We start from the raw sequence: 16,004 nt of genomic DNA, 5'->3' as shown, positions 1-16,004 counted from the left end.
CACCATCATGACGGTATCAATCAGCAAAATGGTGGTGAAAGGCAGTCATGCAGTAGATTTTTTTTTCCTATTGACACACAGACATGAGGAAAAGCTACTGCTACAGGAACTTTTACTCTTACAACAAAACTTGTGATGGAGAGCTGACCTTCAACATGACCAAAAAGATGTGCTGCTGCTCCTACAACATTGGCCGCTGCATGGAATAAACCCTGTGAACAGTGTCCCGTGCCCAGTACCGGTGAGGTCTCAAAGAAGCAGTTTTCCACACCAATTGTGCAGAAAGTTTAAGCACTGTTCCTGTGATAAATCTTAAATGGATTTAATCTATTGTTCTCAAACAAGGCCTTAATTAGTATTAAAATGTATCTTAGAAATGCCTCAAATGAGAAATGGTATTTATTTTTCTTATTGTTTACAGAATGCCTCTGCCCTTAATGTTACACAGATCTGGGAAGTGAAACCAAACAACACATCATTCTGTTTTCAGTAGATAATGAAACCTTTTCAGTAGACCAAAAGAGTCATCTTTTAAGTATTACATTTAATTCAGAATAGTATAAAAATCATTTGGGAAAATGTAGCTGTAGGAGCCATGATAAGATAATAAAAGTGAGCGTTTATAACCTAATGTCTTATGTCCACTCAGATGAGTTTGCAATCCTGTGCGGCAGTGAGAGACCAGGATATTACATCGACATCACTACTGGCCGGGTCATTGGTAAGATCTGCCTATTTGAAGGTCCATGTGATTAAAAGGAAGGTTTGTTTTGTTCTCACCTCGTCCCTTGTTTCTTCCTCATGTGCTAGATATTGATGAGTGCAGGGAAATCCCAGGAGTGTGTGAGAATGGTGTGTGCATCAACATGATCGGCAGCTTCAGGTGTGAGTGCCCCATCGGCTTCATCTACAACGACAAGCTGTTGGTTTGTGAAGGTAAGGCCTTTTTTTGCATTTAGGTTCGACTGAAAGTGATGACACATGTAAAATGCAGTGAATTCTTCTCAGGTTTCATCAAAGACAGTGCCTTTATAATTACGGTGATGACACAGTTCTCAGATCCTTAGTAAGAAAAAGTACTAATACCACAGTCGGTACTCAATACTTTATGTAAAAGTCCTGCATTGTTAGGTAAAATATGAAAGTTTTATCAGCATAATGTACATACAGTATAGTAAGTAAGTACTTACATAAAGCTGTATGAAGAGAACTGTTTCCTATCATTTTGCTATTATATATGCTGAATTACTGGTTAAGTTGCTTTTTATTGCGGTAGATGACTAAGGTTCCGCTAATTTTACCTTCTTGTTATGCTTTTGAGTAGTTTAATCTACAGCAATGCAAAATATAAGATCATAATAAATACTTGTAGCATCGCTGTCCTGTGAGAACAATGTATTTGTAAAAAATCCACTCTTCACCAGGACAACAGGCCTGTTTTAAGCTTTTTGCAGGTGCGTTTCCCAGCCGATCCAAGAGGCATTTGATATGGATTATTTATATTACGAAGTAATAGTTTATACTATACTACTTTAATAATTTGCTCAGCACATAAAGAAACACTTCATCCTCCAGTTCATAACAAACATTCAAAGTCATCTGGAGATACATGGTTTCCACTTGACCGGAAGGGGATAAAACAATTGAATTTGATAGATAACTAGACAAATAAAGCAGAGTAAAAAGTACAATATTTAATTCGGAGCTGCTGTTCAGTAGAAGTGCAGTTACATGATTCTGAAATTCAAGTAAAATACAAATTATTGATTTTTTTTCAAAATAATCTTGATTTTCATCTCCTTCCTCTCCCTGTTGTGGTTAGATATTGATGAGTGTCAGAACGGGCCGGTGTGCCAGCAGAACGCAGCCTGTCTGAACCTCCCAGGTAGTTTCCGCTGCGAGTGTAAACCCGGATATCGCTTCACCCCCACTGGGCAATGTCAAGGTAAGGCTGTGATGATCAACCTCTGGCTTTAAAGGTGAACGATGTCATCACATTAAACAGTGAATTACTGGTGAAATGCATTGCTGCTGTCTTCCATGAGATGATTCTGAATTCTCTGGATCCTCCTGTGGCCTGACACTCTTTTGCTTTCTCAAGCTATTGTATCAAAGTCAGTCACACAAAAGGCTTTAAACTGCACATTATAGCCAGCCAAAGATAAAGCACCAGAGGCAGCGCAGTGACAGTCGGGCTGAGGAGGAACTCTTCATGGTGGGCTTGTTATTAGGGAAGTGAGAATGTGAAGCATGTGTTGAGCTGTTGAACATGTGCTGCTGTATATCTGAAACATGTCACTGTCAGACTGGAGAGTATCCTCCCCGATAAGTAAATGTTAAATCCACATCCTGTTTTGCTTCCTGAAGTCCTAACAACAAACCCCGGTCAGACCCCAGCGAGGGCAAACTGAAGCTGTGGCTGGAAACAATGATGACCACAAGGAATTAATTGCAGTGATTTATAATACAGTAATTTAAAAACCAATAATAAATAAATAATGAAGCATGCTGCAAGGCATACTTTGAAATGGTTTTAGTATTAAAAATGCGTTAATGACTGTTAAAACAGTTACATAATTATGATGTTGCTCTTGGCTAATGGCCAGTTTTATGACCTTCGTTATGAAATAATAAATGAACACCCATGTTTATCTAAAAACATTATCTCTGTAATGTTAGACATAACAAATTACTCACATGATTAAAATAATGTATACGGTATGATGTTAGGGTTTGTTTGGATCTACTCTAATTGTATCCATTTCTTAAATGAAACAACTTTCAGTGAATTATGTCCTTTCAACACATTGTGTAAACTGCCTTTTCAGTTATAAAAAGATAAAAAGCATCCAGTGTTTATTAAAGTGTGTATTTTATGAACAATATATATTTGCCACTGCAGATTTCTCCTGATTTTACCAAAGGGTCAGAATAAGATAATGCCTTAACTGCAAATTTGAACATAACATTTCAAAAAACTGTCAATACATGAAAGTAAGTGACCTATTATTTATATATATATGAACCGAGGAAGTTTGTGACTCTATAGATCAACACTTGCTGTGATGATGGTGGTTTGGCTTTGAATTTCACACTGTGTGATACTTGTATTTTCTCTTTTTTCAGACCGTAATGAATGCAATGAGAACCCTGGTATATGCAATCCCGGTAATTGCATTGACATGTTGGGGAGCTACCGCTGCATCTGCCCCAATGGCTTCAAAACAACACGGGACCAGTCGATGTGTGTCGGTAAGCTATTATCTGCCTTGTGTTGGACATGTCATGTGAGTGCTGTCTGAGGTAAAACTGTGATGACGCCATCTGGTTTCAGACGTGGACGAATGTGAGAGGCAGCCCTGTGGCAACGGAACCTGCAAGAACACGGTGGGCTCCTACAACTGCCTCTGCTACCCCGGCTTTCAGAACTCACACAACGGGGACTGCATAGGTACGTGCGACGACTCGGGAAGTGAGTTAGGAAAGAAATAAAGCATATGACATTGTTATGTTTGTGTGCTGATCAGATGTGGATGAGTGTTCCACACAGAGGGGCATGTGTAGAAACGGGCAGTGTGTGAACACCTTGGGCACCTTCCTCTGTGTGTGCAACGACGGCTATGAGCTCTCTCTAGACGGCAGAGTCTGTACAGGTAAGGAGCCACCATTTTGAATTTGTAATCTTTATCTAAATGAAATAAGCATACTTACAGTGGATCCCTTGTGTATTCCTTTTTTTCCCCTCAGATATCAATGAGTGTGCAGTGAATCCAGGCACATGTGGTGCAGGAAGTTGTGTGAACCTGGATGGCACTTACAGGTGTATCTGCCCATCTGGCTACTATCTCCATGAGGAAACATGCGAAGGTACAGCAGCCTGAAGTCCTTTCTTTATCACAGTCAACGAATATAAGCTTGGACATAAAAAAATCATGAACATGAATTTTTCAAGTAATTAAATATCTGCATGTGTGGCTGAATCTCACCTCAGGCTATTCAGAGAACTCCAGCTTACATGCACAAACTCTGCTGAGGTGAACAAGAAGAAAGTACACAGCTTCTTCTCTTCATTTGCCTCGCTGCTAGAAAACACCCATCTTCTCCCTTTCACATATGGGAGTGGGTCCAAGCCAGAACACTTGGATTGTTGATACAGTCGGGCTGATGAAGAGATATTCAACACATTCCTGCTTTGTGCCCTGTTCTTGGAAACAGGGAGGAGCAGCACTAAATTCTCAGCATCAGTAACAGCAGCAGCAGCAGCAGCAAGTCATTGAAATGAGCGAACATGTGACATAAAGGCTTTAACATGACTTTGTCAAACTATTCATTAGTGAGATTACATTCAGTTTTACCCCATTTGGTTACAATATGACCCTTGTATAACTCTATGCTCGCAGTATGATAGTAAAGGAAAGCTTTAACGTATTTAATAAAGCACTGCAGGGAGAGGAGTTTAAATATCATGAGGTGTTTGACTACATCCTTCTTTCTGTATCAGATATTGATGAGTGCTCCCATTCGCCCGAAATCTGTACATTTGGAACCTGTGCCAACACTGAAGGAAGCTTCATCTGCTTGTGTCCCGACGGTTTCCAGGTCTCTGCCTCCGGACGCAGATGTTTAGGTAATTTTGAGTGTGTGTGTGAGAAAGAGGGGGAAAAAGGCCATGAAACTATCTTATGCATCAAGTTCAAAGTGTAAATACTAGTGTATCTGTATAGTCTGTCTCTGAGTGCTAGTGGAGACAAAGCAGCAGTCAGAGGTTTTAGACTGCTCCTGCTTTTTCATGATAGCACACTGTGTTCCAGCTGGTTCTGCTGCTGCTGCTCAACCCGGCCAAGGGTGGCTCTGAACAGATCACTTTTCCATTTCCTCACTGTGTGTGTGTGTGTGTGTGTGTGTGTGTGTGTGTGTGTGTGTGTGTGTGTGTGTGTTTATGTGTGTGTGCGCGTGTGTGTGTGCGCGTGTGTGTGTGTGTGTGTGTGTGTGTGTGTGTGTGTGTGTGTGTGTGTGTGTGTGTGTGTGTGTGTGTGTGTGTGTGTGTGTGTGTGTGTGTGTGTGTGTGTGTTTATCTACATATGTGTGTCTTTAGGTTGGGTTGGGGCGCGCTGAGTCCTCTGTTAGGGAGTTCCCCCTCCAAACACTGAAGTGATGACATCATCAGTTACAGTTTGTATTTCACTTCTCTCTCCAGTGTCAGACGCGCTGGACTGAGGGTGGGGGATAAACAGGAGGGGCTGGGTGGAGAGTGAGCTACATGGGCAGTAAAAGAGACAAACTCCACTGTGAAAACTTTCGCAATTGTATTCAAACTGATGATAGACATGAAGAAAATGAACAAAACTCAGGATGACAACAACAAATTATATTATATTAAAAAAAACATGATGGGAGACAGATACACTTGTGGAGTCGGAATTAAATTGATTGCCAATTATTGCTTTGAATCATAATCATAAACAATGAGAATCTTTAGAAGAAGAATGAAGAATCGGAGGATGAAACCCTCTTTATTTGTCACATACATGCACACAGCAGAGCACAAACAGTGAAATTGGTCCTCTGCATTTAACCCATCCTAGTACTAGGAGCAGTGGGCAGCTACCGTGCAGCGCCCGGGGAGCAATGGGGAGGGGGGATTGGAGATGTCCGGTGCCTTGCTCAAGGGCACCACTGCAGGGCCCAGGAGGTGAACTGGGACCTCTCCAAGTAGCAGTCCACCTTCCATATTTCAAGTCTGTTTGGGGACTTGAACCGGCGACCCTACAATTCCCAGTCCAAGCCCCTACTGACTGAGCCACTGCTGGATGCTTTAACCTCACTCGTTACAGTTCAACTAAACCTGTGCCTATTTATTACTTTGACATTGGATCTCGCATTGACTTACATCCTTTTCTTTCAATACATATTGTAGTTGAGCCTTTAACAAGAATGTCAGTGCCAACAATTGTAGCACTGTAAATGTTGGGCAAAATACTTGAAGCTTCATTATTAGTGACAGATTAAAAGCCCAAATAAATTTAGTCAATATCATTGTTTTCTTTGCCTTTATTGATACCATATTGTGAAAAATTACAGGGCGAGACAGAGTGACATTAGTCACCGGCTGGAGTCATGCTTGAGATATTGCGATAACAGTATACAGTATGTGTCTAACCACTACGCATTCAGTCGCTAATCAGTTATATGCTTTAAATAACATAGTTGGAGTGGTTGTGCAAATTTCCCAAATCATGACCTCCAAATATCTGTCACCACCCCCACCACCATTAGATTTGTGTCACCAATGTCAAACCTTGTTAAGTGTTGATTTATCTCATAGCTTAATTTTCTAATTATTATTATTTTTTTTTTTCTATGAAATTATATGGCATAGCACTGACAATTCAGGGGAATCTATCGAGTGACCCCAATTTTTAAACATCTGTATCATATTTCAGTGAACAAACTACAAAGTCAGAATGACATATCCATATATCCAGATGCACATGTGCGTGTGCTCACACACATTTGCTCAGCAGCAATGCACAGAGCACCATAAATCTCTTCTGCGGAAAGGCTGACAAATCAGTTTCATGGAGGAAAGTAACATGACACTCTTTGGCATTTTCCTCACAGCACCAGGTGCTCATGTATGTGATCTTTGCCTCTTAGCCAGGTGTGTGTGCATGTGTGTGTGATCTATGTTGGTCAGAAAGCTTATTTGTGTTGGGTTCAGTGAAGGCCAGTGCTAGCAGGAGAGTGCGACCATATGCTTCTCATTATGATTAAGTGCCCCCTCGTTCAGGAGGAACAAGAGCACTCAGAGGCAGAGAGAAGCCTAACAAACACAGATCAATCAGGATTATAAGCCAACATCTGCCCTCACTGCCCACACCAAACCAAAAAATGTGAAAATGTGGTTGAACAGTTAAATACTTTGTTATTGTCTTGTCTTGTAAAAATTACATTAGCAAAAATATAAATTTATAGTGTATTCATTTGTAAATATTTGAAGATGTTTTATTGAGTAATTTGTTATTATTACCCAATTCTTTGGTAACCTCTAAGACAGCATCAAGATGTTTGTATAAACAAACTATTAACCATTTAGAAAGTATTATTCATATGTTGCAGTTTCATATCCATCCTGATAATGTCTATAGTCTATACATATATGTCCATATGTAATGTTTAAACAATAAGATAAAGTTTATAAATCATTTGGTCATCTTTACCTTGTACTTAATGTTGGATATAAAATGTTGATATGTGTCAACACAACACACAGTTAAAATAGTATTTATTATATTGTTGCAAAAAAATTGTCACCATTATAACCTATAAACATTAAATTGAGCTTTTATTAATCACAGTGTGAACGGTAAGGATAACACTGTGCACTGCACGATTCACTACGCCTTTAGTCCCTCTAATTTTTTGCCCCCTTTGCCCCCTGTTTTGTGTGTGTAAACCCTCAGATATCCGTGTGAACTACTGCTACACCAGGTTTGAAAATGGCCGCTGCCAGGCTCCAAAGCCTCAGAACACTTCCAAGGCAATGTGCTGCTGCTATGGGATGCCAGGTCAAGGCTGGGGAGACCCCTGTGAAATCTGCCCCACCAAAGGAGAGGGTGTGTACACTTCTTATCACATATACACACATATGCAGGGAAACACAAGACCTTGCACCAAATAATGTGTAATGGTATTCATCATGACTCTCATGCTTCCAGAGGGTTTTCCTCTTCTCTGTCCCAATGTGGGATACGAACAGGGAAAAGATGACGAGACAAAAGGTATGTGGGTCTTTGACATCGTCCTACATTTATGGTATAGTTGTGGGTGTAATTAATTTGGTATTGATGTTTTTGTTATAGATGTTGATGAATGCCTCAATGATCCCTGCATCAATGGCCAGTGCATCAACATAGACGGCTCTTTCCGCTGCGAGTGCCCCATGGGATACAGTCTGGACATCACTAAAGTCAAGTGTGAAGGCAGGTTTCCTCTTTGTTTCCCTGCCTGCTATCATACTTTACTGAAGTATTTACCGAGTAGATGTTCTATGACTCTAATACTTACGCACTTCATGGGGTTTTTCGTGCCTTTCTTGAATACAGACACTAATGAGTGTGCCATTGGCAATCCATGTGGTAACGGCACATGCACTAATGTCATCGGTGGCTTCGAATGTGCGTGTGATGACGGCTTTGAGCCTGGGCCAATGATGACCTGTGAAGGTATGTCAAATTATGCTTGCACTCTCATCATGGATTCGTTGTTGTTTATACTATACTACTACTAATACTATACTGTAACGTGTTGCCTTCTGTCACTTGTCCAGACATCAACGAGTGCTCGCAGAATCCTCTGCTGTGTGCCTTCCGCTGCGTTAACGTGGTGGGCTCGTACGAGTGTAAATGTCCAACAGGCTATGTGCTGCGCGACGACAAGAGGATGTGTAAAGGTAATACACTCATGCACTCCATTTACTGAAGAGTGTTGTTAGAAAAGCACCTCATAGAGACATGCTGGCCCCGTCTATAAAGTTATAGTACACAATATCTCTGTGAGACCCTCAAAAGTTCTTTGTCTGTCGGGCTACCTTAAACTCTCTGGAAACTGTAGCCGACCGAGTCACTGTTTACACCTCCGCTCTCTCAGATAGGCTGGGCACCATAGCAACGGTTGTATTTGGAGGGGAGCGCAGAGACAGGAGGAACTTGTCCGTGACTGTAGCATCACTGTTTACATTAAAGCTCCAAACAGACCACCAACCCTCCCACTGCACGCCTGTTAGCACTTCAGAGAGCCATGTCGGATTGGGCGGTAACATTAAACTCAAGAGGGCCGCAGTTTGTTTGCCCGTCTGTGTTACTTACATCACTGTTTTGCATTATCTTATTCTGAGTTTACTGTTTGTTCTCTAGATCAGAATGAGTGTGAGGACGGTATAGATGATTGTGCCAGCAGAGGCATGACCTGCAAGAACCTTATTGGTACATACATGTGCATCTGTTCCCCTGGATACACTCGGCACCCCGGCGGAGATAGTTGCATTGGTAAGAATATCAAACTTTTAGCTTGGCTTCAATGTGCATTATATAAATCTATTGTGAAACAGTGTAAACATGTAGAAAGCTAGTTGTGTATTCTGTATTTATTCTATTTAAGTGTTGTCCTCACATTTTTGCCATGAAGATCAAATGTTAAGTTCTGAACATTGGTTTAAAATACAAGCAACCAGCTGCATCTTTATATATTAGAAATTGTTTATTTAACGGGACCCTCTTTACAGTATTATAGGCTTTCTCCCTGATTTGTTTGTCCTTGCTAGATCTGAATGAGTGTACAGCCAAACCAGGAACCTGTAAAAATGGCCGTTGTGAGAACACAGTGGGAAGCTTCCGCTGCAGATGTGACCAAGGATTCGTCGCTAACCCCACACAGACTGAATGTATCGGTACGTATATTGTTAGAAATGTATACATATGCTCATACTGTATGTTGGTTTTCACTTTGCCCCCATACATATGTTTATAAAAGGTCCATAAAACCAAAAAGCTATTGAATCTTGGCAAACTGGGCGTTAAAGTAATTTCTATCTCAAAGGAAATGTTGCTATTCCATGAGACCATCTTGTTAAAAACCATGTGTCTGATACTGTCAAGATAGTGAAGAGGAAATCCTTTCACAGCCTTCCTCCCTAATCTAAATATATACCTCTGAATAGACGTGATGTGCTGAACTTGGTGAGAAAACCACCAGGGAGATTTCGTGAGCGCTGTGGTTCTATTGCTATCTTCCTCATTACAGACAGTGGTGATAGAGCAGTGTCTGTTATCTACTTACGTCTGGCTCTCCGATTCTAGCTCGTGTCTGGGTGTTTTGGTCTGCTTTCCCCTGGCCCAACTCTTTATTTGTCTTCTGTCTGTTTGTTTCACTCACACATTACTTTCTCTGCCTCTTCCTCCCTCCAGATAACCGAGAAGGCTTCTGTTTCACTGAGGTTTTGACCACTCTGTGTCAGATGACTTCTAGTAACAGGAACTTGGTGACCAAGTCAGAGTGTTGCTGTGACGGAGGCAGAGGCTGGGGCACAAACTGTGAGCTCTGCCCCCTGCCCGGGACCACACAGTACAAAAAGATGTGTCCTCTGGGACCCGGATACACCACCGATGGCAGAGGTATAAACAGCTGAGGAGACTGGAGTTTAAATTAAATATCACGGTGAAAAACTGAGAATTGATTAGAATGACTGCACATTTTCCACAGTTAGATATTTCCGTGACAATATTCTAGTTCAAGTGTTTGATTTAAAATTGTTGACCACAGTGGTAGTTTTGCATGATTTAGACCAAAGCTACCAGCCACTAGAAGTTTATTTATTCAGTTATTATACAGATTTCCTCCAACTTGCCAGGCAACTCTGTTTTGTATTCAGCTCAGTAACTTGCAGTGGACAGCTTTATTCATTTCAAAAACCTTTCTTGGTTTTAGTGGAGTCTACAGCATGCAGCTATGATATAAGCAGAATAAACCTTGAAGATAATAAACAAAGAATCATAGAAATCTGATCTGGTCTGTGTAAGCAGGCAGTGTGTTCTAAACTCTATAATGATGATAAAGTATCTTAACGTAAATTAAAGCAGTGACATGATCAAGATGATTGATTATCTTAACAGAGTTAATGTTCTGCATTCTGAGTTGTAAACCACAAGATAAATCCCTGCCAGAAAAGTACGACATCTATTGATATGCTTTTTAAATTTGTCAGCTTAATTAATTTTACATGAAACCACAGAAATGGTGTGTGTTAACAGATGCCTGTTGTTTGCTGATTTAATCAGTAGTAAAGCATTGTTTTTACTTTGCCGGTAAAAAATCTATACTTTTATACTAGACACAACACTGATCCACAACTTAATGCGTTGAATAATAAGGTTGTGTTTTTTTTGGCAAAGAATATTATCTCAAAGAAACAAACTACTCAGGAATATTCCCTGTAATTCAGTTGTGATGAGTTTATCTGGAGCTTACTTTCCTTGTTACCTTCCAGATATTGATGAGTGTCGTGTGATGGGCAACTTGTGCAAGAATGGTCAGTGTCTCAACACTCTGGGCTCCTATAGCTGCACCTGCAAAACCGGCTACACCACTGACATCAGCGGCACACAGTGTGTGGGTAAGGCTTAATTTAACCTCCAGCACCTACACTTTATGGAGTCTTTTCCTCCCATGCCTACCTCCCCTCTTCATTCCTGCTGTCTAGTAAAGACCCGAAACTACGTGGGTGGACTGCCCACACACTCCTCTAAAAAAATGCAGCCAGCGTCTGTCTGTCTCATCATCTCCCCTTTAGGAATTTATGGCTTCAGGATCAAACTCTCACTGTCTCACCATCACCCTCTCCCTCTCTCTAGATGTGGATGAGTGCATACAAGCACCAAAGCCTTGTAATTTCATCTGTAAGAACACAGAGGGAGCATACCTCTGTTCCTGCCCCCGTGGATACATCCTACAAGAAGATGGAAAGAGCTGCAGAGGTGAGTGACACAAAGCAAAAGAAAACCTATACATATTCAGGAGTAGCCCGCATTATTTGAGTTCAGCAGGGTGCTCTTGGAAAGAGGCAGTGAGCTGTACAGCGTATGACTGTCTGAAGACGCTCTTTCACTGACTTGCTAGTGTCAATATGTTTGTTCATGAATTTGTACTCTGCATCCCAAGCCTGTGACACTGTGCATCTGCTAGTGTCTCTTTTTATCAGGCTTGTTTGTGAGTCTAAACAAGTGCATGCTCGTGGTGTTCAGTTTTTCAAATCGTCTTTCAACTTTATTTACCGTAGCTGTAGTTTCCCCCTCTACAGTCCCCCTCTGTGTTTCCGGTGTCTGGTTCATTTGCAGTTCATTTGTAGGTCACTGACTGTAGAAGGACTGGAATTTGACTCACAGCGAATAGCAGCATACAGTACACAGATCCAACCACTGTATGTTGATGCAGAAGAGGAAATAAAAATACGTTGTTACAAGTTAAAGTCCTGTATTTAAAATCTTACCTAATAGTAAAAAAGTGTTGTTATCTAAATAAACCAAAAGTGATAGTACCTATTATGCAGGAAGAGCTTTTTCAGGACAATGTACATTATATTATTTGATTTTAATTTTTGATACATTTAATTTGTTCACTGCTTGTAGTTGAATCTTTGAATTTATTGATATTTTGTATTATGCATGGGCCCTGGTAGAACCCCACACAATACAGACTGTTGAGATCTTGTGCAATAAACGGCAAGGTGCAAAATATGGACACTTTTCTTTAAAAGTAATCACCATCACCAATAATCACCATCATCATCATCAATCATCATTTTGTGAATGTCTCAACAGCTTACATTACAAATGTCACTAAGTTCTAAAGTTGCTGCTCATTTTTTTTTAAATGTTTTGCCATGGATGTGTACTTACTTACCTACTTCATTCTAGAATAACTATGTTAGCTTATTCTGTATTATTATATCATTTTTGCTGAAACAAATGTAAAGTTCCCTGCTGTGGGACTAATAAAGGATTTCTGATTCTGATTAATCCATATATTAAAGCAACTTTAGTTATAAAACGAACGTAGTAAAAAGTAAAATATTAGTCATTTGTATGTGGTACAAGTTTCTGAACATTTTACTTATGTACAGTACTTAAGTAAATTCCACCACAACTAAAATATATTATGTAACATTTCTTAGCCTTTTCAATGTCTCTTCAATCTATGGCAGGTTTGATATTGTACAACTTCTCTTTTTGACAGATCTGGATGAGTGTTCGACAAAGCAGCATAACTGTCAGTTCTTGTGTGTTAACACTATCGGTGGGTTTACCTGTAAATGTCCTCCTGGCTTCACCCAGCATCATACAGCCTGCATAGGTAAGTAAACACATGCAGATTACAGATAAACTGCACATCCGAATATTTGTGTATTCCCACAAGCATCATGTCAAATACACAAGCTCTTAAAGGAGTCCTGAACCATCCCTTTGTCCGACCTTTGCTATCTCCTGTTAATGGACTCCGGCTGATATCACACTGATCTTATTAGGCGTCACCAGTTTGGAGTCATGGCAGCTTAGCAATGCTTTGTTATGGAACGTTGCAGCCGGTTTGCCATGACTACCACAAGCTTTTTTTTTCCAGACCATAAAACAGCTCCCATGACCTCACATGAAATCAGGGACAGGGAAACCTCAGTTTTGACTTAAGGAGTAACACCAAACTAATGACATAAAGCAGACTTTTTATTTATTTCAGCATGAGGAGGTTGGAGAAACATGGGTGTGACATTAGAACCACTTGTGAAAATCTCTCCTCAAGTAACTACTGCTGATGGGCTTTAGTATAGGAAACCAAACCCAAACTCCTCCTGGGCAGGTGCTCATTGCCAAGCCACATGGCAAGTCTTATTATAAACACCTTACATAAGTCCTTTCATTCTTTCTAATACAACTTTTCCTTATCGCTGCCACTGTAAAGAAGTATAAATCCTGGTATTCCTTAACACTGACTGACAATAATGCCTTCTTTAAAGCAATGCTTAAATCCATGTGAGCAATAAGTGCCACGTGTTGACTGTTTAGCAAACACAGATCTAAAGCTGTGAACACATGAGAAGACTGTAAAAAGACCTAGGAAGTTGCATTGGAAATCCCTCACTGTCCATATCAACCATCAAACGCACCGTCCCAAAATGACTATCTATAAAGCTGGTAAAAAGTCCCATCTCTCCCTCTGCCTTGTCAATGCCCTGCATCAGCATTGTGGCTTGCTCTTTCTGACACGTGTCCATGTTGATTGGCCAACAGTGGTCAAGCTGTAAATCCAAATCAGTGAATCAGATGTATTTCCCCCAAAAAAGCTGGTGTTGGAGGAAAAAACAAATGCTATTTTGATACTACACTTACTATGTTCTCCATTTAAAAAGAAACGTTCCAAATTGTGTTGTTGGGACTGATATGACATGTTGAGATTCAAGCCTTCTCCCCTTGGATCTGTATTGCTAAATAGTTTGAACTACCTAATTAGGTTCAGATTTTCCGTCACTACAGCCAAACATGTTTGTGATTACAATATTCTCTCTCAGGAAAAACTTGTAAATGGACATTGTGCTAGATTATTTTTCTCAAACAATTATCCCCAAAGTAAACCATACACTATTTCACTCAAATGTTTGTTATTACTACTTAATGAAATGAAATCAGTAGTAGAGAGATTGTATTCCTAAACTCTTGCAGGCCCTCAAATAAATGGAACCAATGTCGACTCGAATTTGACTATGCACTTTTAAATCACAGTTACAATAAGCCTTTATATCATGTTTGGTGTGTTACCCCTGTGTGAACCTTCCCTCTGTGCAGACAACAATGAATGTGCATCAGACCCCAACATGTGCGGCTCCAACGGGGCCTGCCAGAACACTCCAGGGAGCTTCAACTGCGAATGCCAGCGGGGATTCTCATTAGATCCCAATGGACAAAGCTGTGAAGGTCCGACAACATTTTCTAACAACTTGAGTATCAGCTGTTTCATTGCAAAACATAGGCTCTTACTGTAGTTCTGTTGTGTGCCTGTCCCTCACAGATATGGATGAGTGTGATGGAAACCACAGGTGTCAGCATGGCTGTCAGAACCTGGTGGGCGGATACAGGTGCAGCTGTCCTCAAGGCTACCTGCAGCACTATCAGTGGAACCAGTGTGTAGGTGCGTAACACTGCCGTTATTTTTCAACAGCAAATACACAAATAAGTTCCTTTTGGGACATCCTGATGCCTTGTAGCCAAAATATGTACCATGCAGCTTTGATGTTCTGGACTGGAGCCCAGCCTCGAGCCTTTTAAAAAAAGTCATCCATTCTTCATCTCTTTCCTGTCACTCTTAAGATATAAATATGTCAAAAAATGTTTTTCCTTCCTCTGGAAGTTCAACCCTTCCCTTACTGGGGTAAGGTCATGAGAAAGGAAATGTTTAAAAATAAATGCTCAAAAGATAAGTTATTTTATACAGTATACACACTTAAATTACAACCTATGAAGAACATAATTAGAAATAATTCAGGTTTAGATAAAGTAATGGTGTGGTACATTGTGTGTGTGTGCCCCCGAATTAACAGCTTTTGTTAGTTAAACCTTTATTTTTAGTTTGAATCCCTCCACATATTTACACATTCATGGCTGGCTTTCCCAGCATTGTGTGTCCTTTAACTGGAATGACCTCTTGTTTGTTTACTTCCTGTGACCCAGATGAGAATGAGTGTATGAACAGCCAGATCTGCGGGGGAGCGTCATGCCACAACACCCTGGGGAGCTTCCGCTGCCTCTGCCCTACCGGCTTTAACTACGAGCAGACTGGCGGAGGATGCTCAGACGTCAATGAGTGCTCCACCAGCCAAAACCCCTGCAAGTTTGGCTGCTCCAACACGGATGGTGGCTACCTCTGTGGATGTCCCCCTGGGTACTTCCGTGCAGGACAAGGGTACGTTAATGAATTACTGTGAGAAAACTCTCTCTAGATCGTTCTAGGTTACTGATAGCTTTGTATTTGTTTCAGGCACTGTGTCACAGGTCTGGGCTTCAGTAGTGGTGGCTCCAGTGCTGGACCGGAAGGTGAAGTAGATGATAACTCTCTGTCTCCTGAGGCCTGCTATGAATGTAAGATCAATGGATATCCCAAGAAGGGTCGCAAACGCCGCAGCACCAACTCAACACAGGAGGATCCTCAGGACGACTTGCAGGTGATCTGTCTGCCTGAATGCAATATGCACCGCTGTAGCTATCAATAAGGACGCAGAGACACATTAACAATTCAAAAGTTGTTTAGTAACTTATTCCAGACTGTTTTCCAACTTTCAGGCCAACAAAATAATAAGCGTATAAAAGGCTTCAGTATTTACTGCCAGAACTTGAAAGTATTCAAAACCTTCTGTATCCTTTGTGGTCCATCTTTTCTGACATTTTAGGGAATAAATCTGAGAA

At 40.8% G+C, this 16,004-nt stretch overlaps 1 protein-coding gene across 1 annotated transcript in view; it reads left to right on the top strand.

Annotated features, from left to right (window-relative positions):
• fbn1 (fibrillin 1) overlaps positions 1-16,004 on the top strand; it is a 56,293-nt gene that overhangs the window by 37,424 nt on the left and 2,865 nt on the right. The window contains 25 exon segments of the mRNA XM_063881437.1: positions 82-197; positions 199-241; positions 650-721; positions 811-936; positions 1,823-1,945; positions 3,127-3,252; positions 3,335-3,451; positions 3,528-3,653; positions 3,748-3,867; positions 4,502-4,627; positions 7,464-7,616; positions 7,719-7,781; positions 7,863-7,982; positions 8,106-8,225; positions 8,330-8,452; positions 8,916-9,047; positions 9,323-9,448; positions 9,966-10,172; positions 11,045-11,170; positions 11,409-11,531; positions 12,790-12,906; positions 14,391-14,519; positions 14,614-14,733; positions 15,273-15,504; positions 15,580-15,763. Coding sequence (XP_063737507.1) covers positions 82-197; positions 199-241; positions 650-721; positions 811-936; positions 1,823-1,945; positions 3,127-3,252; positions 3,335-3,451; positions 3,528-3,653; positions 3,748-3,867; positions 4,502-4,627; positions 7,464-7,616; positions 7,719-7,781; positions 7,863-7,982; positions 8,106-8,225; positions 8,330-8,452; positions 8,916-9,047; positions 9,323-9,448; positions 9,966-10,172; positions 11,045-11,170; positions 11,409-11,531; positions 12,790-12,906; positions 14,391-14,519; positions 14,614-14,733; positions 15,273-15,504; positions 15,580-15,763 — 3,170 coding nt within the window.

This window comes from Eleginops maclovinus, chromosome 4, assembly GCF_036324505.1.
Source record: "Eleginops maclovinus isolate JMC-PN-2008 ecotype Puerto Natales chromosome 4, JC_Emac_rtc_rv5, whole genome shotgun sequence".
NCBI lineage: Eukaryota > Metazoa > Chordata > Actinopteri > Perciformes > Eleginopidae > Eleginops > Eleginops maclovinus.
Note: the sequence above shows the minus strand (reverse complement) of the source record. Positions and strands in the feature narration are given on the sequence as shown.